The sequence below is a fragment of the Syzygium oleosum genome, unplaced genomic scaffold (assembly GCF_021117445.2).
Source record: "Syzygium oleosum isolate NSW1041296 unplaced genomic scaffold, Sole_v2.1 Sole_v2.04, whole genome shotgun sequence".
NCBI classification, from domain to species: domain Eukaryota; kingdom Viridiplantae; phylum Streptophyta; class Magnoliopsida; order Myrtales; family Myrtaceae; genus Syzygium; species Syzygium oleosum.
The window spans coordinates 5,433,851-5,460,349 of NW_026607488.1; the positions used below are offsets into that span (position 1 = coordinate 5,433,851).

At 42.7% G+C, this 26,499-nt stretch overlaps 4 protein-coding genes and 1 non-coding gene across 11 annotated transcripts; 2 read left to right on the forward strand and 3 right to left on the reverse strand.

The window, feature by feature from the left end:
* Window positions 1-1,794: 1,794 nt before the first annotated feature.
* On the forward strand, window positions 1,795-4,034 carry LOC115674402 (pentatricopeptide repeat-containing protein At2g20540). The gene has a single exon (XM_030596788.2). It carries the CDS (start codon window positions 1,896-1,898, stop codon window positions 3,495-3,497), a length of 1,602 nt encoding a protein of 533 aa, XP_030452648.1. The 5' UTR covers window positions 1,795-1,895; the 3' UTR covers window positions 3,498-4,034.
* A 178-nt stretch (window positions 4,035-4,212) lies between these two features.
* On the reverse strand, window positions 4,213-6,393 carry LOC115674403 (uncharacterized). The gene is made up of 2 exons (XM_030596789.2): window positions 6,122-6,393; window positions 4,213-5,253 (listed from the first exon to the last, which is right to left on the reverse strand). The coding sequence occupies exons 1-2, from the start codon at window positions 6,306-6,308 to the stop codon at window positions 4,559-4,561; spliced, it is 882 nt and encodes a 293-aa protein (XP_030452649.1). The 5' UTR covers window positions 6,309-6,393; the 3' UTR covers window positions 4,213-4,558.
* A 1,924-nt stretch (window positions 6,394-8,317) lies between these two features.
* TRNAL-CAA (transfer RNA leucine (anticodon CAA)) lies at window positions 8,318-8,401 on the reverse strand. Its single transcript has one exon. It is a non-coding gene; the product is annotated as a tRNA-Leu (tRNA).
* A 544-nt stretch (window positions 8,402-8,945) lies between these two features.
* Window positions 8,946-18,983, forward strand: LOC115674343 (potassium channel KAT3). Of its 7 annotated transcripts, XM_056311052.1 has the most exons (15): window positions 8,946-9,078; window positions 9,188-9,272; window positions 10,207-10,489; window positions 10,612-10,827; window positions 13,898-14,059; window positions 14,205-14,262; window positions 14,365-14,682; window positions 15,335-15,574; window positions 15,969-16,067; window positions 16,144-16,176; window positions 16,434-16,619; window positions 16,950-17,027; window positions 17,235-17,298; window positions 18,133-18,285; window positions 18,780-18,983. In XM_056311052.1, exons 3-15 carry the CDS (start codon window positions 10,311-10,313, stop codon window positions 18,881-18,883), a joined length of 1,890 nt encoding a protein of 629 aa, XP_056167027.1. In that variant the 5' UTR covers window positions 8,946-9,078; window positions 9,188-9,272; window positions 10,207-10,310; the 3' UTR covers window positions 18,884-18,983. The 7 variants fall into 7 exon arrangements, with proteins under 7 accessions (XP_056167027.1, XP_030452565.1, XP_056167030.1 ...); XM_030596705.2 differs by lacking the exon at window positions 8,946-9,078 and having other exon boundaries at window positions 9,087-9,272; XM_056311055.1 differs by lacking the exon at window positions 8,946-9,078 and having other exon boundaries at window positions 9,087-9,272; window positions 17,235-17,274.
* Window positions 14,463-20,748, reverse strand: LOC115674346 (uncharacterized). Its single transcript, XM_030596712.2, has 4 exons — window positions 20,547-20,748; window positions 19,743-19,794; window positions 19,110-19,261; window positions 14,463-14,730 (listed from the first exon to the last, which is right to left on the reverse strand). The coding sequence occupies exons 1-3, from the start codon at window positions 20,629-20,631 to the stop codon at window positions 19,111-19,113; spliced, it is 288 nt and encodes a 95-aa protein (XP_030452572.1). The 5' UTR covers window positions 20,632-20,748; the 3' UTR covers window positions 14,463-14,730; window position 19,110.
* Between the last annotated feature and the right edge of the window lie 5,751 nt (window positions 20,749-26,499).

Genomic DNA, 26,499 nt, shown 5'->3' on the forward strand with positions numbered 1-26,499 from the left:
CTATTGCATGTTCTCACTTGGAGACATGGTGAGCTCATTATGTTGATACCGCGATCGGTCACGCGATGGCACGGGGCCGATATTTTGTATCGGCAATAGTCTCCGTGACCCAATCATGCTTGCGATCGCGGTGCCTGTTCTAGCGCCTCACCACGTGTTCTAGCGCCTCGATGAGACTATATGATTATATACTAACGAGCGAGTCGGATTATAAATGATCCGATCCAAACTGACTCATTAACCCATATATGATCCATCTATTCGTAATGCGAATTTCCCGATCCATACCTGGCAAGGGTGTCAAAACCAAACAATAAACCCGAACCGGAACACGAACCGACCTAGCCCGATCTGAAGTTTCGGGTATTTTCGGGCTGGGTCAACTTCATGTTCGAGTATTAGCTAAGCAAACGGGTATCTCAATGGTTTCGGTTCGGTTCATGTTCATAAACACGAACCGAACCGAACCGAAACACATATATTTTTATTTTTAAAACCTAAACCCATTTCACTTTGACATGTGAAGAATTAATTGTCCATGTGACCATGCCTAATTTAGCTAAGTTTAGGATGGAATTAATGAGGGAATAATTGCAGGGTCAGATTAAAATGATTCAAATGATAAGTAGGTGATACTTCCCCAAACTTATGCCACTGATGTGGAAGCAATTGAAAAAGAGTTTGCCTCCCTTTTCTCATTGGATTCCAAATGGCTTCCATGAGTTATTGGATTCTGATCGTACAGTGAACTAACAGATACGCACATGGCATCCTGTCGTTGTTGGGGGGTGTGAAAGTTAAACAGAAGTGTTGGAATAATTCTTATGATAGATGTATTGCACGTGGCATCCTGTGGTTGCTGCTTGATATTCTCTAAGCCATGGAAGTTTTAAAGATATCCATCAACTATGACTATGACTAAGATTTTGCTTGTAGATCCAGTAAAAGAGAAGGAGGGAGATTTGGTCCTTGTTTGGTTGCTTGATGATCTTGAGTTTCCGGAGACATAGGCTATAGCGAAAAAAAGGGGCCCGAAAACCGGACCCCACCCGGGTTTTGAGTTCGGGTCATATGTAATTCGATTTCAGGGTTCGGGTCATATGTGATTCGATTTCAGGGTTCGGGTCAGAGAACATGCATCCATTATTGTTTCAGGTCGGGTCGGGTAGCATGGAGACCCGACCCGACCCGACTCATTGACACCCCACCTAGCAAGGGTCATGAAGCCCTAGCTGGCAGTGGGCGATTGGATTCATACAAGAAAAAAAAAAAAGGAAAGAAAGCAAGAAAATAAAATATTATAAAAAATCAAGAAATTTAAAAGAATTAAAAATGTCAATAAAACTTGTTAAGTAATCCATTTATGACCCACTTAAGCTTATTTTAAAACTTAAGGTAACTCATTTATGACCCACAACATTAAATATAGGTTCTAGACTCATTTTGCCACTGCTCACAGCTTGCGGCGCATTCACAGCAAACAATATGAGAAGCGGGTCCTAACATCGAGCTCATACGGTGGGTCCAATTGAAGGTCTGATTTAATATTTGGATATTCTAAAACTTCCCCCACACGTAAGGTGGAAAGATTTGAATGTGGACATCCTGCTACCACGACGATACAGTGGCAGATTTTATGGGTTTATTGCTAATGATTTTAAAAATTTAAGCCGTTAGAAAAAGACGTAATTTAATATTTAAATATCGTCACGGATACGAAAAACATGCCCGTGTCTTTTGTGGTATTTCTCATGCAAAATGCTCATGCATAATTGGAACGGAAGCCTCCTACTTAGACAAATTGGAAGAAGCTTATACGACACTTTTCGAGGAAGGTCATGTCCGAATTCCCAGGAGCTTCTTGGCATGTCTGTAGCTCAGCGCATCGTCGTTGAATGCCGCCCAGAATCGGCCATTCCGTCCTTAGAAGCCTGGAGGATCCGTTCGTGCCCGCGCTGCGAAGCTGCGGGAGCGCGGCGGAGCTGAAGAGGGTCCACGCCCGCATCGTCCACCGCTCGCTGTCGCAGAGCAATTTCCTGGCGACGAAGATGATCGACGCGTGCGATCGGTGTGGAGATCTCGGCTACGCGGGCTTGCTCTTCGGGAACGTGGGGGACCCGAACGTGTTCCTGTACAATGCGATGCTCAGAGCTTACGCGCGCAGCTTCGCGTACGGTCTTGCGGTGGGAGTGTACAGGAAAATGCTGGAGGACGAAAGGGTTTCGCCTGATAAGTTCACCTTCCCGTTTTTGATCAAGTCGTGCGGAGGGTTGGCGAGCGAAGATCTGGGTATGCAAGCGCACGCCCATGTGTGGAAATTTGGGCCTGCGGGGCACTTGGTGACGGAGAATTCGTTGATAGACATGTACACGAAGTTTGGGAATTTGGATGATGCGTATAAGGTGTTTGACGATATGCCACAAAGGGATGCTGTCTCATGGAACAGTCTCGTTTCTGGGCATGTTAGGTTGGGGCAGATGACGAGGGCGAGAGAATTGTTTGATGAGATGCCATGTAAGACTATTGTCTCTTGGACGACAGTGATTTCCGGGTACTCTCAAGTCGGCGGTTATGGCGATGCCCTGGAAATATTCAGACGAATGCAGACAGTTGGTGTTGAACCTGATGAGATAAGTATTGTATCCGTCTTGCCAGCTTGTGCACACCTAGGAGCTCTCGAAGTTGGGAAGTGGATTCACATGTATGCAGATAAGCACCGGCTTCTCCACAGGACTTGTATTTGTAATGCTCTGATGGAGATGTACGCAAAATGCGGTTGCATCGAGCAAGCGAGCCGGTTGTTCAATGAGATGAACGAGAGGGATGTTATTTCTTGGAGCACAATGATTTGCAGTTTAGCCAATCATGGAAAAGCTAATGAAGCAATTGAACTGTTTCAAGCTATGCGAAGAGCAAGGGTTGATCCGAATGGTGTCACATTTCTCGGTATCCTCTCAGCATGTGCACATGCTGGTCTAGTAGATGAGGGACTGGAGTTATTTTGTTCAATGAAGAGAGACTATGAGTTAGAACCAGATATCGAGCATTATGGCTGCTTGATAGATCTTCTCGGGCGCTCAGGATGTCTCGACCAGGCTCTGGATGTGGTACAGACTATGCCAATAAAACCAGATTCCAAAATATGGGGTTCTTTGTTAAGTTCTTGCAGGACTCATGGCAATCTTGAGATGGCCGTTGCTGCAATGGAGCATCTGGTAGAATTGGAACCAGATTCCACAGGGAATTATGTGTTGCTTGCTAATTTATATGCAGATTTGGGGAAAAGCAAAGGGGTTTCGAGAATGAGAAAGCTCATGAGAAACAGAAACTTGAAAAAGCCACCCGGAGGGAGCTCAATTGAAGTGGACAATATGGTACTGGAATTTGTTTCGGGTGATAATTCTAAGCCCTTTTCAGGAGATGCATATAGGATGATAGAGCTGCTGGAATCGGAGCGGAACCTAACAATACAAAGAATTCAAGCTGGGGTTGCTTGAACTCCTAAATTCACTTTTGAACTTAGTGATGGAAAGACGATGCATTGCTCATGCTGCATTAGAAATGTTTCGAGTCACCTTTTGGGGCTGTGATCTGCTTATGCAGTTGCATTCCTCATGACCGGCCGTCTTTCTTGGGGTTTCCAACAAGAAGTACATGGTTTGAACGGTAGCTTCTTCAATTGTGAAGCACAAGCACCTGAGAAACACGGCGCAGAAATGAGGTGCAGAGAAGACTATTGTTATGCTCTTGGTGTTGCTTTATGCACGCCACAAACGATTGAATTTCGAACGGCAATTGAATGTGTTAAAACTGAGGATTGACACATGTAAACTGGAGGCCCTAATGACGGCTCAAACAGAAGAATTGGTCCATTAGGTCCGGGCGAACACCTGGATGTGCAGATAGCAATGAGGAGGGATGAATATGGCTGATAGAGAAGTTTGTTTTACTAAATAGCTCTTATCACAATCTCTGAAAATCGTCCATGTGCACTCTGCTTTATCGTATACAAGCCATTCAAGATTGATACGTAAGGATAGTATTCTCAAAGCCATAATTGGCTATTCATTTTCGTTGAGCTATTCTGAACTTCCACCAATCTATGATCTTCTCTATAACCTAGTGATATCAATTCTCTCCTTAAAAAGGATCAATCAATAAATTTGTCACAAAGTAGCAAGGATCGAATGAAGTAGCTGAATGATGTTACGAAAAGTACAGGTGCTTTATTCAGTCAAATGCCCAAAAATGGCTACATTAATTCACAAAGCCACGATACAAGACCCATACACATCGGAATATGGAGTGTATACTGGCGAAATTCACTATTACACAAGACAGACTACAACATAACTTCATCTAAAAACAAGCACATGAAATAAATAAATGGATCTACAAGAGCAAAACTGCAGAAAATACGGGCTATTATTCAGCCACAGAGGCTTACAAAGCAGAAAGGTACAAAAAGAAAGAAAGTTTAGCTGCTGATCGGGATTATTTGCTCTAAAGTCAGCCAACTATAGTAACGGCTCTCGCATTCCGATGTAATTATCTGGATCTAAGAGAATATCTGTGTAAGCGACAAACCACATACAACAACCACAGAGTAGACACTGCAATCCATGATTACTGCATCCATTACTTTCATCATCAGAAAACCTAACTCCAAGCTATTACCAACTTGATCAGCCCAATCGCTCCCGTCAGCTGAAGGAATCTTATTTTCCCCTTTGACAGCACTTGAAACAGTTGATTGTTTGCCCAAAAGAAGTGGAGCAAGTACAAGTGTCACGTTGGTAACCAGGACGAGGTAAAGAGGCCTTAACATCAAGATGGACCGGATGATCTTGTTACCTAATAGGGGAAAACCTATATCTGAGAAAACCACTAGCAGCCCCACTACCATAGCACAAAGTAAGCGTGAAGTAGCTGAAGAATCTATAGCAGAACTAATTTGATTAGGACTAATGGACATGCTACACAGTGCCTGAGGAACTGAGGGTTGCTCTACATGTATAGTAGGACGAGATGCATTTTGATGCGAGGCTGATGATAAATAAGTTTCTGATTCCTCACTGATCTCCAACGGCGGAGCCTGTGAGCGTTCATTGCTTGTCTGACTTTTCTCTGATGGAAACTCCATATTTTCTCTACCTCGGGAACCTTCAGCCTCATTAGCATCTCCACTTTGATGATCCTTTGGCAACACAGTCTCAAAGGCTTGACATTCTCCATGATCTCCATGATTCAAAGCTGCATGCAAATAAGAAACACGAGTAAGAAAAGCGGGATAGGTTTTGCTAAATCTGATAACAGGATACTTCCTCTTCCTCGAGCTCTTATCCCGCTCATCCCCAAAACTCAAAATGCAAAATTCATAAAAGACAGAGTTTTTTCTGGGACAAAACCAATTTCAAATCTCAAAGCACTGCCGCATTGCTTTCTTTAACCATGGTAGGAGCCAATCCTAGATTTTTACCCGAATGCCTCCATCATACGGATCCGGAACGCGACCAAAGGGAAATAATTGAAGCAAATCAATGACGGGGCATAAAGTAAGCATTTGATGACGCCGCTAAGCTACATGGTAACTCCACAAGGACATATTGCAATTAGCGAGCCGATCGAAGTTTCGCCGAAATGAAAATGGGGTCCTCAAATCTCAAACACAATTCGCTTTTGCTTTGAACAGTGAAATCATCACTTTGCCCATAAACAGCACTATTCCCCGAATCAGAGCTTCTAGTTCACACAATAGCAACACCCAAACACAATCCCCTCGCATCAAGACAAGAACTTGGCCAGGAATGCTCATCCTAAACTCCAAATCAGGTCTTTTTAAGCTAATTCAGCCGCACCAATGCAATTCACCGACACCCACATGCTCTCCACACGCACACCATCATCCTTTTCTCTGCCGAAACGAAACCTAAAACAACGTCACCGAGACCCTCAAACCCATTTCGCACCAAAAGGAAGAAAATTCCCTCAAAACCAACAATTGGGAAATCGCCAATGCGAAACAACAAGGCGCGCACGCATTCAATTCAGTCAATTTTTTTTCCAAAAAGATCGACGAAGGCGAGATATACGGGGCAGAGGCGCATTTAGGATCCGGAACCTGTGCCGTCGGATGGGTGATCTGGGGGGAGAGGGGACGGGCCGGGATCGCGACGGGCGGGCGGCGGCGGCGGCGGGGAGTCGGAGGAGGAAGGGAGGGACTGGATGCGGCCGGTGATGAGGGCCAGGCGGTCGGCGCCGCGGTCGACGATCTTCCTCCGGCGGGATTCTCTGCTCGCGGTGGCCATGCTCGAGAGAGCTCGTTCTGAGATTGCTGCGGATTGATATAAGAAGGGTGCAGTTTGCGATCTCTGTCTCCATCCGTTTTTTCTTCTCAGTTTTTTTGGGCCATGAAAGTTGAATTTTTTCACACAAAAATGGGTACTACTAACATTCACCTTAGCACAATTTGGTCTATAGAACTTTCAAATGTCGCATAAATGGGATAACGACACAAATAGTCTTTGAACTTGAATTAATAGAAGGATTACATTGAACATTTTTATAAAGTTCAGGGACTATACATGGACCACATTGAACAAATTGAAAGTTCAGGGATCACATTGAATATTGGATTAAAGTTCAGGGACTATATTGAATAAATTAAAAGTTCAGGGACCAAATTGCATATTGAGCCGAAATTCAAGGACTGTTTATGTCATTTTCCGCGCATAAAACGATACCAACTTTTCACTCGAAAGACGGTTTTGGCCACTATTAAATTTTTTATTAAAATGTCATACGCGACATCTGAGATTACAAATGTACGTTGGCATGGCAGCCAAAAAACTAGCTTCCATAAATAATCTAAACGACATTGCTTCCATGTCTAATTTAAACAACATGTTTTCACTTGAGCTGAGGATAACTAGTCAAAACAACATTGTTCCCACTAAACAGGCAGAACGAGGTTATTTGGAAATAAATTAATTGAGTCCAGAGAGAGAGAGAGAGAGGTAGGTGTACGGAATTGGGGTGAATGTCATAGTTCTGATCGTTTATGGAAGTTATGTCTATTGACCTGACACTCGTCGTTTGTCATATCGACGTGGGTTCGCCACCTCAAATGTCACATATGCATATTTTGGCCAAAATTACCTATTGTACTAGAGCTGATGGCTTCTTATGCAATACTTGAAAGTTAGGGTCAAAATTGCCCATCAAATGAAAGTTTATGACTTTTTATGCACTTGAAAGTTGAGGTCAAATTGTCTCGAGTGAAAAACGATGCTTTTCTTTTATAAGAAACCCTCATTATGTCGAGTTAAACATTTTTAAGTGGGTGTTTTCTCTTTCTTATTACAAACCATACAATTCTTCTCCACAACAAATTCTCTATAATCCTAATTAGCTTTTTCCGCTCTTCAAAAGGGTGTCCAACATTGGCATGCAGGGGAATGTTCAGTATAAAGTCGTGGATTTAGTCCACTCATAATTACCAATGCGTGCACGCCACCCATGTCCCACTATTTTGCGAGTGGATAGCCCAAAATTGATGATACACCTAAGGTGAGGCACGCTCCTTCGCAGTCTATCCAAAGTTTTGTGAAACCTAAGACGTGTTAGGTAATTAAATCTAATTTTTGGCTTGTGCACCAACTTATTAGGGGTGAGCACCGGTTCAATAGAGATCTTGGAACCAGATAGGACCAACTCTACCGGCTGGTTCTGGTTTGTTTCTCGATTCCAAATTTTGGAACCGACTATTATTGGTCCAGTTTCCAGTTTCTGGGTGCTGAATCGAAACAAACAGGAGAACCGGACTGAGATACCATAATTCTCTCCTCTTGCGTCTTATATTGACCGGTTCCCGAGTGGACCTTGAACTGGAACAAAGGGTAAGTTCTGAGTTCCAAAATTAGGAACCGATCCCGACAGGGTACATCTCAGGTCCAAAACCTACCCATCCTAAAACTACTCACCCCCACAACTTATGGATCACTTTTTTTTTGTCTGTCCTATTTCTAATTCTCCTCACTCTTATACTTTTGCTCTGCCTCTTATAAAGCGCGGAAATCGAATCCCGCACCTGTGATACTAGCGTTCCCACCACCATGGCAATCTTAAGTATTTAAAACCTACCAATTTTTATGTACTTTAATTAATAACAAAAATAGAAACATGAGAGCGAAGAAATATACAAAATGTCAAAATTTAATTGTAAAAAATGTTCACTCTCAAACAAGAATTTTTGCAAAACGAAAATTAGAGGAGTGAAAAGGAAAAATAATTTCAAAAGGAAAGAAACGAAAAGTTCTGTCAGAAGTGGGATTTGAACCCACGCCCTCTCACGAGGACCAGAACTTGAGTCTGGCGCCTTAGACCACTCGGCCATCCTGACTGCTTTGGTTATGATTCTTGAATATATTATATATATATACTATTTTAGATGTCGGATTTTCTAACAAATTTCCTCTTTGCTGGGCCTGCTCGGTGACCCAGAAATGAGGCCTTTCTTCCCAGGATAAAACGAACCGAGGTGTGGGATTTTATGCCGAGCGCGACCTTCGGATCGTTTGCTTAAGCTACATGATAGTACAGTACCAATTCTTTCACAGGGACGACCCGAGTGCGCTAGTCACATCGACCCGGATGTCGAACTGAAGGGGCCTTCGATAGAACCAACTCGCTCCGGCCGTTTGTGGGCCATGCCGCGTAGCTCCTTCCGGGTTCGATTGTCCACTCGAGAACCGATTCCTACACTCGAATTTTGGAGATTTCATCGCTAAACCGAGCTAATGCAATGACTGCTAAGGCTGAGATCGGGCAAGCAGATGGTTGATGTCACCATGAGCAGAGCACAAACTGGTGGCTCGGCACGACGCTGAATTCAAGACAAAGAGAGCTGATCTGTCGTGACCTAAGGTAGCGACATGCGTGCAAGAGGCCACCGATCCTCGGTCAACTCTTTGCAAAGGGATACCAAGAAATCTCCCGTCATTCGCATGTGACACTCAATGTTATCCTCACCAGTAGTCAACGCTTTTCTTCCCAAGGCATTTATTAGAGAAAGATATGGTAAGCGGCTTGCTCGGTTTATTCTTTATTCTCCGTTTAGATCATCTTTTCCCTTTCGGTTGATCACGAATCGAGGAACCGGGAACACGCACCTCTTCTCCTTCTTCAGGTCACTAGCCACGTCCACAACCCACGCCTCCCAAGCTCAGCGAACAGCTTCGATCTTCTAGTCGTCGGAGGTGGCCGAACTTGTGGTAAGCCTCTTTGATATAAATTAAAGCCGTAGTTCAGGAGCAAGTCGAACCCCTTTCACCTTCGCGTGGCGTTTCGATTTCTCTGATTTAAATCTCTTGATTTCGAGTCCTCGTCACATACTGTATCGATGCCGAAGCGTCGGTACTTCTGTTCCATCACATGCAACCTTGTCTAAGATGAATGTGCTTACTCAACACGACCTCCTTAAGAGGGTCCAAGAAAGTTACTCCCTTTCGTATCCGTCTAATCTTGTCCCAAGTGTCCCACCTCTAATCAGATAGGAGAAGTGGGTTTTGAATTTGCTGTGCAAAAGCTGACCTTTGGACACCACCATAAGAGAGACAGAGAGAAGGGTCGTATTTTGCTAATCTTCTATGGGGCACAAGATTGTCTATATGAAAGACATATTTCTGCTGTTTTCAACGAGCATTATTCTATCATATCGCTCTGGATCCAATGACCCATATAAGTGGCACGAGAAGTGGAAACTCTTGCGCATTTTTCAACGTCTAAAATCAAAGGCTAAAGCCCCCCCACCCCACTAGCTGTGTAGACAACGGAAATTTGATGGCAGGAGAATTTGGAAACGGCCCTGATTGAATCCGAAGACTTACAAGGAAAAAAAATCAGACAGAAGATGTCTACGTGCATGCAATTCCATAGTTTATGTCAAAAGAGGTTTCTGACTTTGGAGCGTGTGACATGCTCGAGGTCGGAAAATGGCCATTGAAAACAGTATCCCAACGCTTAAACTATCATATCCACGAGGCAATGTCATTGGAGTTCTTAATACTATATGGTTTTTGAGAAAGCTCTCTCCCACCTATCGCGAGATTTTTTTTTTATTTTAAATCTCCATCCGTCGCCACGGATGAACAGGGAAATCTGTCACAGCGCTGAGCTGATGACGATATGACTCGTTTGTGAAACTAGCAAGAATAAGAGCGCGCCCCTTCACTTTCGGACCCTTTTTGCCCGTCTCTCCCTGAAGCGCTGAGAGTTTTCAGCAGTTGCAGCAAGCAAAGCCCCGCGAAGAAATGCCAGCGCCGGACGCGAGGTCGCCGCTGCCTTTGCTGTTCCGGCGTCGCTCCAGCGGCGAGATCAAGAACTTGGCATCGGTTTCTAGCAGTCTGCTGCCGGCTTTCGGTACCGTCGTCGATGAGAACTATCTGCAGCTGAAGAAGTACGTGATTGCTCCTTACGATCGTAGATATCGGTAAGTTTTTTCCTTCTCCGGTCTGTCGGTTATCATGTTTTTTTGTTTCTCGGGACTCTGAGCACATGATGCTGCTATTGGGAGGAAAGACGGAGATACTATTCTGATCATTGTATGTGCAGGTTGTGGCAAACGTTTCTTGTGATATTGGTTGTGTACTCAGCATGGGCATCTCCCTTCGAGCTGGCTTTCAGGAAGGTGGCAACAGGGTCTCTGATGTACGTCGATCTGGTTGTCGACAGCTTTTTCGCCGTCGACATCATCCTAACGTTCTTCGTGGCCTACTTGGATAAATCGACTTATCTCCTAGTAGACGACCACACGAAGATTGCTATCAGGTGCGCACGTCCTCCACCTTTTGTATTTCAGATTAACGGCTTCATTTGCACCGGGTTCGTGACACAAGAGGGCTAGCTAACGGTTCGAACTTCTGGCGATTGGTCCCTCGTTTTTCCAACTTATTTTCAGTGTATGGGAGAGCCTTTCTTCCTAATACTGGGAATGAGCTGCCTAGCTAATATCTTAGCTGGCCTAAGCCTTGAAAGAAACGTAGAATTTGTCATCTAACAAGCCTAGCTCAGGCCTCAAGACAACATTGATTGACTAACCTAGACAATTAATTTATCTGGGAGATTTAGATATCAGAATATGTACAAACTTGCACATTTTTCAAATAAGAGAGGATTTCCGACAAGCCTCGTGGCTATAGCTGATAAGCTAGTACTTAGTAGTACCTTTCCCTTAGTTCTTGCCATGTTGCCATGAACCATCAAGCTAGGCCATCTCCCCCTGGGAGGAACAAATGAAAAGCCAGGGTAGAGTCTCGGAGCCGGCCCAAGCGAAGATCGGCACTCGAAGGCTTTCGTATGATGAGTGCCCCTCACTCGCCTCTCTTTCCCTAAGGTTTTTTTCGAGGAATGTTCACTCTACGCTAGAAGCAAGAGACTTGGTGGCAACAACCAGAATGAAATATTATTTAATCGTGGAAATGCCATGTCAGGTGCACCTATCAGAATCGGAACAGACCAATTACCAGATCCACCTATCATCGCCGGCATAACCATAAAAAAGATCATTAAAAAAGCGTGAGCCGTTATTAAAACATTATAAAGTTGATGATTCCCCCCAAGAATTTGATCGCCGGGTCATTCGCTTCCTTAAGCCATTTCCATACTAAAAAGAGCTAAATCAGATGGTGACTAGATTCATTCGTAGCACGGGATTCTGTAACAGCAAAAACTAAGACCCCCTACTACCGGATCAAGAGGAGATCCCGCGTTTGAATCTGAGAAGGAGAGTCTCTCCATAAAGAGACAGTCTTTTCCCACGGGCACATCTTATCTTGACTATGAAAAGCAGAGAGATAGATCACGCCTAAAAGCAGCCATTTCTATGAAATACGGGACCCCCCTTCCTTCTCCCATTCATTCTTTGCCTTCCCGGGCGGCTACAGATACATCAGCTTCACTGGAACTCTGGCGGCTAGCATTGTGCATTGGATCGATGGATAAGAGAACTTTTTTTATATCATATCAATAAAGGCTTTCCTTGAGTTTTCAAGTTGGGGCGCTAACGCCCTATCTATAGTCAGGGGCCTTTTCTTGCAGGATGCCGGGTGCGCAGGGTCGCCCAGGACTAAGCATGTAGCCACAACCATGTCTTTAATGGAACCATTAATTAGATGTATATGAGTCCAACGAACTTCGGCCCAATTCCAAAAAAAACCCTCAACTTTACACTTTGTCCCAAATATACCCTGAACTTTTTTTTATCTCAAGAAAAATCACAAACTTTTATCTAAGTCCCAAATCTGCCCTCCTGTTAAAAATCCGTCAAAAAAAAAAAAAAAAAAACAGAGAACCGGCAGCTGCGACGGTGGCTAAGCCTTCGCCGGTGGCCGCCGCCACAGCCGTCGGGAAGGAGCGGCGGCCCACGCCTGGGCCTTCCCCGAAGGCCGACGACCCTCGCCGGCCTCGGGCGAGCCACACGGCGGAGGCGCGCAGCCCCGATCGGGGCGAGGGTCGCGCCCTCCCCAGATCGGGGCCGCGCGCCCGCCGGGCGGCCACTCCGGGGCGGCGAGGGTCGCCGGCCTTGGAGAAGGCCCAAGCGAGGGCCGGCGAGGGTCGCCGGCCCCCTGTGCGAGCCGCCGGCGAGTGTGCGCAACCCCGATCTAGGGCGAGGGTCGCGCCCTCCCCGAGATCGGGGGCTGCGCGCCCTCGCCGGCGGCTCGCCCGGGCCGGCGAGGGTCGCCGCCTTCGAGAAGGCCCAGGCGAGGCCGGCGACCTCGCCGCCCCCGGCGAGCTGCGGCGAGCAGGCGCGCAGCCCCCGATCTCGGGGCGAGGTCGCGCCCTCCCCGAGATCGGGGCCGCGCCCTCGCCTGCAGCCTCACCCGGGGTCGGCGAGGGTCGCCGCCTTCGAGAAGGCCCAGGGCGAGGGCCGGCGACCTCGCCGCCCCCGGCGAGCCGCCGGCAGTGCGCGCAGCCCACGATCCGGGCGAGGGTCGCGCCCTCCCAGATCGGGGCTACGCGCCTCGCCGGCGGCTCGCCCTGGGCGGCGAGGGTTGCCGGCCTTCGAGAAGGCCCTGAAGCGAGGGTCGGCGAGGGTCGCGGCCACCGGCGAGTGCGCGCAGACCCCGATCTCGGGGCGAGGGTCGCGCCCTCCCCAGACGGGGTCGCGCGCCCTGTTTGGGCGGCCGCCGGCCCGGAAGGCCCTGTGCGTGGGCCACCGCTCCTTCCCGACGGCTGTTGCGGCGGCCACCGGCGAAGGCTTGGCCACCGCCGCAGCTGCCGGTTCTCTGTTTTTTTTTTTTTTTTTCCCTGAGTCAATTGGACGGATTTTGAACGGGAGGGCAGATTTGGGACTTAGATAAAAGTTTGTGATTTTTCTTGAGATAAAAAAAAGTTCAGGATATATTTGGGACAAAGTGTAAAGTTGAGGGTTTTTTTTGGAATTGGGCCAACAAACTTCATTGTGCTGGGGAATTAGGGAAAGGAGGACAGCCTAGCACTCAATGACAAAAGGGTTGCAGCACACCAAAAACTAAATAGATGTAAATTGTGCGAAGTACCCTGCAGGAATGGCGAAACTAAATTCCGGCATGGTTATGCCTGATTACTTGGTATCCATACCATGATAAAGTATCATGTCTCGTCTGTCGACATTGTTCAGAACACCGGAAAAGAAAAACAATTACCAAAAGACAGTGCCGCCACTGCTGCTTGTGTTATCAAGGTTAAATGGCACCAACATGTCTCTGTCTTAAGATAACTCGTATGCCAGCACTTGAATGTTTTCAGACTTATCAAGTAGCTTGGCTTTCCACCTCGGTCGAATACTGGTCCAACGACATAACCACCTAACACCAGTAGATGGATTCTTCGGTTCCTTATTGAAGTTTTTCTATCCTAGGTATGTCACAGCGATTTATTTCCCTTTGGATGTGGCCTCAACTCTTCCATTTCAAGTAATATACAGAATTTTAACCGGAAAAATGCGCGATGGCAACATTTTCGGCTTCCTCAATTTGCTTCGATTATGGCGACTCCGGCGTGTTAGTGAACTCTTCACAAGGTACCATTAACACTCATATTTGTAACTAAAATCCATTTTAACTGTCATGAGATATTCTCACCTAGCAATGAACATCACTCGTGTTTTGACTATTGTCTGGTAAAGATTACAGTTACGATGTGGCTAACCTATTTTGTGTATTCAGGCTAGAGAAAGACACTCGCTTTAGCTATTTCTGGACCAGATATTGCAAACTAATTGGCGTAAGTATATCCTTCCTAGGAGGATGGGAATTTTCTTGGGTGCAACCGTTTTCTACATGGATAGTCATACGCAACTTTTCTTCCTCGTGACTTTCTCTGCAGGTTACCCTATTTGCAGTTCATTCAGCTGGTTGTTTCTATTTCTGGCTAGCCTTCCATCATAAAACACCAGATAACACATGGATTGGAAGTCAGGTTCATGATTTCAAACACAGGAGTGTCTGGCTGGGCTATACTTATTCCATGTATTGGTCAATTGTTACCCTCACCACAGTCGGCTATGGAGATTTGCATGCAGTGAACACAGGAGAGAAAATATTCAATATGGTCTACATGTTATTCAACATTGGCCTCACCGCATATTTGATTGGTAACATGACAAACCTTGTCGTCCACAGTGCTGTTCGGACCTTTGCCATGGTAATCGCTCTCCTATCATAACCGCTAGTTGTCCATGTAGTTCCCAATCTGTGTCAGATAGTATCAATTTAAGTCTTAACACCATTAACACCAAGCAACACTAGCTATTGAGAACTTCAACAGGAAAAGAATGAACCGAGAAAACTACGGATAGTATATGTTGCCTTTTTCATCTTTAGGGTCTTTTGAAATATGCTTTTCAATGAACTTAGCCATTCAGCGGAGTTATCAGTGAAGAAAGAAATCAGATGTAAAGTGAAAAGAAAAAACTGTCCAAGGATGAAACTCAGAGAACTGCCTAAATGAAGAGATTTGTAGAAAGTCAGATAGTTTTCCAAAATTAATTGCTTTTTATTAGGAAAATTCCATTCTAAGAAAAAAGGTCAAGAAAATTAATTGAAAAGATGGTAACTTTATTAACTTGACTGAAGTGCATAAGGCTAATTGCAGAGCTTGAGAACCATTTTCAGGGCACAAAATGCAAAAAGAAAACTTGAAACATTAACTTCTCATGTTCCTGGATGAGCACTGGACATTAATTCGAATAAGATTTTTCTTGCCCTTGAAAAGGACCCATCATTCATATTTAAATCACTCAGTGGCCATTACCTGGAGTACAGCTTACAATCTATACATACCAACAACTTCGCAGAGGGATGCTATAAATGAGATATTGCGCTACGCAAGCAAGAATAGACTCCCAGAAGGTTTAAAAGAGCAAATGTTGGCACACATGCAACTCAAGTTCAAGACAGCAGAACTACAACAAGAAGAGGTACTGGAGGACCTGCCAAAGGCAATCAGATCCGGAATTTCTCAGCACCTATTCCATAGAACTGTAGGAAATGCCTACCTATTCAAAGGAGTCTCTGAAGACCTTATTTCTCAGCTGGTAAAATAAATTTCCTTCCTTCTTCCAACTAAGTTTGCATGGTTACTAGCTTACTAGTTTGAACTAAGTTGAAGATATATCACAAAAATCCAGGGGGTCTTCATCTCTGGACCTATCATTAAAGGACTAGACAGTTTTTCTTGTCCCTTAAAGTTGTTATTAAAAGTTCGTGCGCACCCTGTCTCAGATAATAGGTATTCTTGCCATAACTGAAGGCTAAATGCAACATTATTTTCTCCTAGTGTCTAAATTCTGTGGTTTTGATGTGGTCAGAGAGTAGTCAAGTAAACTATGTTATTGTCTTTTCCGTTTAAATTAGTTCAACCGCGAGATGTTAATCATTTGTTTCAACAGACAATATCTTAGAATCACGTCATTGAATTTTTTACAACAGATATCTGAGATGAAAGCAGAGTATTTTCCACCCAAGGTTGAGATCATCTTGCAAAATGAAATTCCAACAGACTTCTACATAGTAGTATCTGGAGCAGTGGTAAAATTTCTCCTTTACTGCCCAGATTATTCAAGTAAATCATGTGGACAAGTCTTAACAGTATCCCGAATTGCAGGATGTTTTGACATACAAAGGTGGAATGGAGCAGGTATGATCAGCAAAAGGTCCTCTAGAATATCATATCCCGTTTTTACAATAGTTAATCTTTCACATGCTGAAACTCTCGAGAGATTAAATTTTGAACCCTTAATGGCGGCTTGAGCTCCTGGTGATACTATATAATACATTATACATACATATGAAATATGTACGTATAAACATATATACTAAGTTTCACCTTCTTACTCCCATACATCTTTAACATTATACACTGTAACTTAATTTCTTAATATGATGTCATTGCAGCCTCTGACAAAATTAGGCTCATCTGAAATGGTGGGAGAGATTGGGGTAATTTTTAATATCCCTCAACCATTTACAGTGAGGACAAAAAGGCTCTCTCAAGTCATCCGGATTAGCCATCACCACTTCAAGCAACTGGTGCAGCCACATAGCAAAGATGGGAAGATAATTATTACCAACTTTGTTCAGGTTGACAAAAATGTTCCTACTATCACTCGACTAATCTGAAGCAAAATAACAGCTAAAAAAATGTCAAAAGTTTAAAAAAAAAAAAAGGGCTGTCAGAAATTTTGAGATTGAAGCATGCCATAAAAGTTAAATATTATAATTTAAAAAAAAAGGAAGAGTTTTCACCTCAGATATCGCTAAATTACAGTTGATAACAGAACTTTTCTTCAGCTAAACTAAACCTATATTTGTTTACGGTTTGTCAGCTATCCTGATTGCTTTCTTCCTTATGATTTTATAAAAATCATTCGATGTGCATGTTAATTTTTCTGTTTCCTTTCCCGTAATCAGTACCTGAAAGGCCTGAAACCAGAAGTGCTACAAGAAATAGAATTTCTGACAGAATCTCTGGATGATCTGAACATAGAGGTATATCTCCTGAACTAAGCAATATTTTGATAAATTTAGTATCCTCAATGAAATTCAAAGTCCACTTAAGCAGGTGAAAGTAGTTTACCCAAGCAATACATGGTAAAGAACGTTGGTAATTTATTAGCATTATGAAGTAAAGCAGCAGCTAACGAGAAAAACAGGGGGTGATGATTGATATACTATTATGTTTCTCTTCTTTGGCAGCATATGTTATCAAATGAAGAACTCGAGAATGCTGCCAATGGTAGTGGAGATGCAAACGCAAATGGTAGCTTCTCTCACCCAAAACAATAATATCAGCATCATGTCATCATGTCATCTGGAAATAGTGACAATTTATTATGTCTTAGAACCAAACTCCAAAAGTACCAACTTCCTGTTGTGGCAGGGCTAACTCAAGTCTCCGTTTGACATATTCCTTCTTTAACATTAACAGAATCCTTGAATCCCCAACAACAAACAATTTGACTGCAAGTAACTTTTAGGGCTTAGGTGATCAAGAAAATAGATAGTTTAGGTGATATTTCAATCAGAGCCTACATGCTACATCCATTCACCATAATTAAAAACATAAGTTTCATAGATACAGTTGCATTTTCACAGTGTCAACATTAAGCAAAACAGTTGCTTCTGCTCTCTCATAACTTAATCTTCTGCAAGCTACTAATGACTATGATTTCAATCTTCAGTATCACTAGTTTTCTTGTGTAATTGAATCTGACATTTTATGAGTCCGAGTGTGTTTTAAGTCCAAAGGTTGGGATCTGAGGGAAACCCCATTTACGGTGGGCTTCGTTAAAGTGATATATTTAAGTTCAGAGTGTTAGCTTAAAGAAAATTTGGCCACCAAGATCTTTTTCAGGAGCCAATGTTCTTTTTTAATTGGTTTTTTATTGGAATGTGTGGGAAAAAAAATCGTTACTCTTACTCTCTACTTCCATTTCCTATGCTAAATAAACTTATCTGCACCTCCAAGACATATTGATACATCACATCAGTGAGCTATGCCAAGCCATGGAAATAATTTAGACTTTGTCATATGGCGAACCACTTTCTTTATAATTATTATTCTGTCAAAGAATCTTATGCATGCATTTCGCAGAAGCACCGCCACCCTCCACTACCTTACCAAGCACATTTCCAGTAAGGGTAATTATACACGACCATCATCCCAGTGAAAGTACATTGGAATGCAACATGACAGGGAAACTGATACATCTACCCGACTCCATAGAAGACCTTCTCAAAATAGCAGGTATGATGGACATATTCTACTATTTTTATCGAAAATCAAGTCATTTCCATGTAATGCCAAACATAGAGTTCCCCAGATAATCAAGCAACGGCAATAGAAGACATAAATATGCAAATTATGTTGAACATAATGGCTTTCAACAGCAGAGCCATCAACATATTACAATGAATTAATCTGCTGAAATCATAATCACAAGAGCCTGTATACTTCAGGCTTCAAATGCACACACATGCCCATAGAAATCCATGAAAGCACAAGTACACAACCCCACACACGTGCTTGCACAAAGAATAATCACTGACGATGTGCTGCCAGCTGCTGTAAGGGTAACTTTGTGTACTCATACTCTTTGTTAAGTAGTACACAGAGTTAAACTGTCTGCTAAGAGATTGTTACATAATATCAACTTTTCTCTTTACATCCTTTGAGTTCTAAATGCCTCCCTTCATGAAAAATTTGACCTAGTGTTGTTTTACTTAATTTGGCGGGTGCAGAGAAAAAGTTCAGCAAGAGAGGAAGCACAGTTCTCATGGCTGATGGTGCAAAAGTGGAAGAACTCAATGCCTTGAGAGAGAATGATCATTTGTATATCTTTTAGATTCATATGCAGATGACCATGAAATAGTTTTAGCATTTCTCTTTTTGTTAAACAATCCTTACCGATAGCAAAGGATGGAAATATGGAATAGTTATTTAAATGCTTGTAAATTCTTTCCACCAGTGAATACAATGATGAGTTCCATCTCTTTCCAAACTACCTAGAAAAGCTCAGTATATTCTTGCCCTGCATATTAGACTGGAATAAATACAGTTTTGAAGCTTGCCTCAATTTCCAACATTGAGCATGTCGATAACAGCATAAGCAGCTCTTTGGAATTGCTTCTTCTCTTCCTCCAGACCTTTCTTCCTCTCAAGAGCGGAATTCCTGCACTTCTCTATATCCTCGATAATTCCAGCACTGCTTTGATCAGCTTCACTACACAATAGTCATCATATAATTATCAGATGAGATTATCTACATGTCTGATTAGAAAGATGATTTTGCGATACAAGATGGATGAATGTACATAGTGAAAGCACTCTTGAGTTTAAAAAGGGATACCAAACACGTGATGGAAATCACTTATTAGGGCAGAGGCACTGTAGATTCTCTTTAAGGAAACAAATGTCAATGACGTATGAAAAGTGATCAAACTCCGATACAAAGAAAAGCATGAAAATATGTTGATTATCGTAAAATCAAAAGCCCAAAAGGCCGTAGCACACAAGGGGAAGTAACATTGGACGATCTAAACTGATTCGCAAAGCTTTTCTTGCTAAGTGCCGTTGCAGCAATTCATAACAAAAATCAACATGGGCTACTTCTGTGAATCGAATCGAATGCCAATCATGATCAAGAGGAGCCGAAGTTTCAGCATCGAAGACAGAAGCAATCCAAAAGGAACATCTCAACTCACTTTATCATCTTCAGCATGTTTTCCATCGCCGCCTGCACCTGTTGCGACATATCTGCAGCCATGATGCAACAGTCATCAAGTAAATCGCTTTTACCGGTCGGCAAAACCAAAAGAACTCTACATGTAGTCGCGAGGCAATCCACATACGACACGCCAATCTTATTATCACAACAAATTGCACGCGGACACTGGCGCCTATATAAAATTGTAAATTCTCGAGCCTCCGATGACGATACACAAAAGGAAAACAATATATCCTTCCATAACTTCATCTAAATCATAAGTCTGCCTGAGATAACATCTTAGCGTGCCAAGCCAAATGCAGTTACGGAAATCGCAACCGGCAACTTCTTCCCGCGAACAACCTATCGTCCAATTACGTACTGCGCGTTCAGCCGGAACCGTTTCAGCTCACGACCGGGTGATCCTACACCGGTCCGACAGAACCGGCGAGCGAAAAACGCGAACCAGAAACAACAAAACAACAAAAACACGTCGGTCACTGACTACAAAGCGTGCGTACACGTCGATCCGACTGTTTCCGTACACATGTGGAGGATCAAGACGCGATCCGATCACGTCCGATGCAACTCCGCAATGCGCGCGCGCGCGCCGCCTCGGCATCGCTAGCGAAGCGACGGGCACGAACCGGCGGTCGACCGACCACCGCATCCTCCCAAAAGAAACAAGGCGAGCGCTCGCCGAAACTCGTCGGAACAGAAGCCGAAATCCGCGTCGCGGCGAGCCGCGGAGGGACGGAGGAGGAGGGAGGGAGAGGGAAAGAGAGAGGGGCGCGAGGAGAACCGTATACGAGGGAGGCGAGCCGCGATTCGGCGGCTTCCGGAGGAGGGAGACGAGCGGTCGCCGCCGGAGACGGTGGAGCCGCCATTGATTCCGAAGCTCGAGCTCGCTTCCTCGTTCTCTCTCGGGAGGCGAGAGAGTCGTCGTGACTTGGCGAGTGATCGAGCGTTGCCGCGCGGCGAGCTTTTCCGGCTGGGAAAATCGGGTTGCGAAAGTCATTTGTATGCGCACCGGGTGGCTGCGGGCCCGCGGCTACAGGAGCAATACTTGTACGGACGGATCGTTTCAAAATATATATTTCGTCAAAATGATCATTTTATTATAGCTTATGAAAAAAAATAATGAAACGAAAAAATTCCTTCGTTATCCAAGAAAATGTTCAAACATAAAATATTATTAATAATGAAAATATTTTTCATTAATTAATTATTTCGAGCGATGGCCGATCAAAATTATTTTAAGCAATCATTTAAGAAATATATTTTTCACGAAATTAACGGAGTTCTAATATAAATAAGTTTAAAGATCATGAATCCTAAGTTCGCAAGGGACCCACGAGCGTGTGTAGATTTGACGCGCGGCATGAATTTGATTCTTTACCCTTAATATTTGCAAACAATGTCCCGTCCGAGCCATTTATATAATTTTATCTCGCGCCTTATCGGGTCTTTTTATGTTAATGGAGAATGGATGCGGCGGGGTCTTGTGTTATGCAATGTTTTGCGTCCCTGAGCACTGTTGCAACTCGTCCAGTGATAAAGTGGCAATTCATCTTCTATCAGGTCACGAGTTTGATTTGAGTCGCGAGCGAATTTCTGAACACCTCGTGCTGCATTGTTTAGTCGCAATAAATCTGGCGTGGAGAAATTTTCGGGACTACTAGTATCTTGGTAGGAGCAGCAATGACAGGCTCATCAATCTCGGACTTTTGGGCCACGCGGGTGTTGCAGAGCAGCTAATGTGCAATCTTAACATTTAGGGATGGGTGCAATTAAGTCCTAAAACTTGTCAAGAAAGCGCAATCGAGTCCTAAAACTTTCAAAAAATGAAAATCAAGTCCTAAAATTTATCACGAAAGCACAATCGAATCCTAAAATTTTAAAAACGTTCAATCAAGTCCTAAAACTTGTCACGAAATCACAATCAAGTCATAAAACTCATCACGAGAGTGCAATCGAGTCCTAAAACTTTCAATTAGTGCAATCGAGTCCCAAAACTTTCAAAAAGTGCAATTAAATTTAAAAACTCGTCATGAAAATGCAATCGAGTCCTCAAATTTTCAAAAAGCGATAAGTTTTAAGACTTAATAATGGACTTATTCACGAGAAAAAGTAGCATGACATCACTGTCTTTACTAACTTGCCAGCACCGCGCGAGCTAGTCAACAACGGGGCACATCTCCTATTGCCACGTCACCCTCAGTTAGGCCAAGGTAGAAAACAATCCGACCTTTCCTTTCCCTCCTTTCTTGCTCCAAACCCAACAATAGCAAAAAGCCCTCATCAGAAAGCCCAACTAAAATTAGGGCAAAAAAAAAAAAAAGGGTTTTGTAAATGTCAGCACCAATAAAATCCGATTTAACCTTGCAAAAAAAAATTTACATTTTAGATATAGATTTGCCGATTACTGAGCTCACGCATGACGGTTTATAAGTGATTCTACTCCGTCGTATAGATAGATCGTAACCGGAATATGGCCCGTGCAGATGAATAGAGGTGACGGTAGATGGGTTGTTCTTATCATGCCACGAGAGAACCCTGCTGTTAAGTCGATGGTAATGTGAAATGTTAAACTCAGGGGTTTCCCGTTTGTTTGAAGGGAAACTATTTTTCGGGAAACTGTATTCCGGCTTTTCCGGTGTTGGCGATGATGAAAAACCTTCTTCATGGACCACAAACGGCGAGCTTGGACAGGTTAAAAACGACTTCCCCTTATAACGAGAAGGAAATCACTTCTCTAAAGCCACCAAATGAAATGAAATGAAAACTAACCATTTTTCTTGAAAGTGATTTCCAATGGAATATATTTTCATCTACCATAAATTTTTCGGTGAAACAAGCGCACCCTAGAAAACAAATGATCCGGTAAAAAATTTCTTAAAAATGATCGCTTGCATCGCTAGAAAATAATTAGTCAATAAGCGGCGATTTAAATATTTTCGTAAACGATGAAATTATTTTTCGTTCGTCCATTTTTCCGAGTGAATGTTTACCAAATCATCAATTCTCCGCGTAACGAACACGTCGTTTGGTAACAAAGTTTTCTGTCATTTCCCATAAAAAAAAAAACGAAATTAGCTTAATTTAATTACCATGGTACGAGGCCAACCGGGGCCCTAACGTCGGGAAAAACAAAAAAATCTGAAGTTCGTTTTTTTAAATCCTTCGGTTCATAAAAAAAATTCCCCACACGCACACGCAGCACACGGTGGGAATATATCGGAACTTGTGGAGGATCGGAAGCAGAGCTGGAGCTTGTAAAATAGTAGATTAAATCAATAAATAAATCAACAAATAAAAATTATTACTATTGTTATTTTAATCCTAGAATCGTCGTTTTTCGAGTATTTTTTTACGTTAAGATTAGCACGATGTTTTTTTTTTTTTTTGCTCGAAAGATTAGTACGATGTTAAGATGTCATTTACTCGGTGTCTTTTACCTCGGGGCTTCGTCGGTCGCTAGGTCTCGGTTTGCTTAAAACATAGCCACGTGGGGTTTATCTTGAACGCGAGACGTTTCGGTACAAAAATTAAGCCCGTTTTCCTTTTAATACGACCCCCCGGTTTTGGACTTATGTGTGTCCCCCAGGACACTTTTAAAAGTGAAAAAGAAAAAAGAAATAATTGCACGTCTTGATCAAATCGTCGACGTTGTAAATTTTTTTTTTTTTAAAAAATTTTCAGAGCAGGTTTGATGTGGCTCTTAACAAGTGCCCATGATGCATTGTTCGACATTTTTCTTGTTAATAATTAAGGGGGTCGGTAACACTAAAAACTATAAGTTTTGCCCACGGCGGCATCACTGCCTCGAGTATTCTTTTTATGTCATCAGAATTTCCAAAACCTGTACCGATGTAACAAACAGATCGAAAGATTTTGCCGTGCTAGTACAAGTTTGGGTATGGGCGACGCGGAAAAAAAAATTGGGATATTGGCGCGACAGTGAATAAAGTTTTACGCATTGGATGTTTTTGTCGCATCGATACAAGTTTTTTGGGGGGTTTTGGTGGGTGAAAAACCGTGCGGACAAGAGGTGAAAAACGTCCTCCCTTTATGCTAAGATCTCGCCCTTCCTCGAATTCTCAGAGTGGCGTTTAGGCATTTAGCGTGCGTCGGTTCGGGTAAACCCAAGCGCTGAGGCCTTTTTGGCTCCCATGTAAATAAGTTAGAACCCTAGTGTCTCGTGACCTCCCCTCATCTGGTCCAAGAACTCAGCCGATGTCGCTGCTACGTCTACCATAGTCCGTAACCCAATCGACGGAAGACTTGATTATCGCTAATATCGGCCGATCCAACACGGATTTTTTTTTTTTTGATCGAAAACACGGATTGAAATAAAAGCCGGTTCGACAGATCCAGCCCCAAGCAGTCCTGTGTCTAGATCCCTTCCCCGTCAATGATATGATATAGGTGGGCAGCTTAACTCTTCTCCCATTAGTTAAGGTTTTTTATTATTGTTGCCACAGCGGACGTAGTTTAGAATTTTTTATTGTATGTTGCTTAAATTAGAAAAAACCCGTCATGAAAATTTTTGAATTGTTTTTTTAGGGAAAAAAAAAGCCGCTAAAAAAGCCTTCTAACTATGCCAATTATGACATATTTACCATAAAACTTTTTTTATTGACATAAAAAAATCCAAAAAATTTATTTGCGTGACACGTTTACCATCCGTCAATAAAAATCATTAAAAATCAATACCGGAAATCAAACGGTATTGACATGACACTCGCGTGATTTAAGTGAAATAAAAAAGACGTTATTTTGGCTGAAAAATTAGGATAAATATGTCATATAAATATAAATTTAGGATTTTTTATGTTATACGGAAAAATTTAGGATGGCATGATTTGAAGTCTTTAGTGACTTCTTTTCTCTCTTTTTTTTTTTTTTTTTTATAGGGAGAAATTCCTGATTTTATGTTTTTGTTTTTTCCTTTTCGGTGCGACCTCTTTTGTCTTTTCGGAGGTACCCTCCAAAATACTTGCCTTGCAATTCAAAAGCACGGCAGTATCGACAAAAAGAAAATTATTCAAAAGTACGGAATCGGAAAGGAACGAGGACCGTCGATTGGTGGTCCCGCCCAACCGGAATCATGTCACATCCACCGTCAGATTTTCACGCAGGACTGTCGCATCAGAAAACGACAAAAGAAGGACGGACCAATAAGACGCCAAGGTCGGTGCAGTGCGGAAACTTGGGCTCTAGCCAACCGTTGGGGGGCTTACCAGAAAAAGCCCAAAAAGAAATATATATATTTTTTTCAACGGTGATTCTAATTAAAAAGGATTAATACCGCGAAAAATTCCAAACTGGTACGCCCGTGATAATTTTATTCTAAAATAATTTTTTGACTACGAAAAATCCTAAACTGGTATACCTGTGACAAATTTACCCTCAGTTTAATTCCGTTAAATTTTATAGTCAAATTGCTTTGTTAAATGACACACAGTAATTGACGGACGTACCAATTTTATGTTTTACCTTTCGTTTGTCACAGGCGTACCGGTTTATGATTTTTTGTGGTATTAATTCAATTTAATGGAAACTAATAGAGGGTAAATTTATCGCAATTGTACTAGTTTGGGGTTTTTTGTGGTAAAAAAATTAGTTTTGGGTAAATTTATTACAGGTGTACCAGTTTGAGGTTTTTCGTGATCAAAAAATTAGTTTATGGTAAAATTGCCACCGGTGTACCAGTTTGGGGTTTTTCGTGATACTAACCCAATTTAGAAAATACCAAGTTTACTAAAATTAGCTAACAAATTGATTTACTAAATAACGTGTCGGTTTGCAATTGGTTATTGAATATCGCCCATTTGTTTAAAGACCCACTTATGGACCGTCGCGGTATTTAGTATACCAAATTTGTAGATCAATCTTTATAAGTTTAGCATTGTTCCCCCTTTTTTTTTTGCTCGGCATAGCAATTATTCTCATGATAATTTTGACGGGACCATTTGTTTTTTTTTTTTTAGAGCATAGAGATCGATTGGTACCTTAAGCCATTTCATGCGTCGTAACCAGATTCATGCCTTAGAAACAACAAGACTTGAGGATTTTTCGTCAGGATTTACTTTAATTTTTTACTTAACTTGGTCCGTCTTCAAAAGGTTATAATAAAGTGAAATCGTATCCCGGATTTCGCAGCTCTTGACTTGTGGGCGAAGCGCCGAGTGTTTTACAAATTTTACGATGCCCGTAGCATCCGAAATTTCCGCGTGCATCGGGTGCATTTAGGCCAGTAATTTGGCACCCATTTGAATGAAAGAGCTCAATGGAATTTTGTGGCACATGTGCCTTTCTTCTACAATCTCTACTCTCCACCTGGTGCTGGAATGATTCCCAACAATTCCAAACTTCCTTTTTTGCCAGCTTCGAATCAAAGCTTACAAGTTTTGAAGGCCATTGACGACGGCTCTCTTTTTTTTTTTTTTTTTTTTTGTGGTTGGTAAAATCATTGACGAGGGGCTTTTGCCAAAGGGAAAAAAGTTTGGAAATGATTGAAGAGAATCCCCATGGCTGATTGCATGGGGTCCAATTTGGCTGTTGCCGTTGCACTTTTGTATCGATTGCAACGACGTGGTCCATCAATCCTCCCATGCGGCTTACTCCCAAGGAAGCAACGAAAGGACACGTGATTGTCGTCACGCAATATTTCTCTTCCCTATGTTAAGGATCTGTCTCGCGTTATGCATAATTGATATCTTAAAAATTGAATTATTTAGATTAAAGTATAC

What these genes read in the sequence shown, in the direction of transcription:
- LOC115674346 (XM_030596712.2), bottom strand. Translation starts at nt 20,631, where the DNA reads ATGGCGGCTCCACCGTCTCCGGCGGCGACCGCTCGTCTCCCTCCTCCG. An exon ending in GCTCGCCTCCCTCGTATACG is followed by an intron (nt 19,795 to 20,546) that starts GTTCTCCTCGCG and finishes TCATGGCTGCAG; the next exon opens with ATATGTCGCAACAGGTGCAG. An exon ending in AACATGCTGAAGATGATAAA is followed by an intron (nt 19,262 to 19,742) that starts GTGAGTTGAGAT and finishes ACTATTGTGTAG; the next exon opens with TGAAGCTGATCAAAGCAGTG.
- LOC115674402 (XM_030596788.2), top strand. Translation starts at nt 1,896, where the DNA reads ATGCCGCCCAGAATCGGCCATTCCGTCCTTAGAAGCCTGGAGGATCCG.
- LOC115674343 (XM_056311052.1), top strand. Translation starts at nt 10,311, where the DNA reads ATGCCAGCGCCGGACGCGAGGTCGCCGCTGCCTTTGCTGTTCCGGCGT. An exon ending in CTGTTCGGACCTTTGCCATG is followed by an intron (nt 14,683 to 15,334) that starts GTAATCGCTCTC and finishes ACAACTTCGCAG; the next exon opens with AGGGATGCTATAAATGAGAT. An exon ending in TGGAGATGCAAACGCAAATG is followed by an intron (nt 17,299 to 18,132) that starts GTAGCTTCTCTC and finishes TGCATTTCGCAG; the next exon opens with AAGCACCGCCACCCTCCACT.
- LOC115674403 (XM_030596789.2), bottom strand. Translation starts at nt 6,308, where the DNA reads ATGGCCACCGCGAGCAGAGAATCCCGCCGGAGGAAGATCGTCGACCGC. An exon ending in TCACCCATCCGACGGCACAG is followed by an intron (nt 5,254 to 6,121) that starts GTTCCGGATCCT and finishes ATTTGCATGCAG; the next exon opens with CTTTGAATCATGGAGATCAT.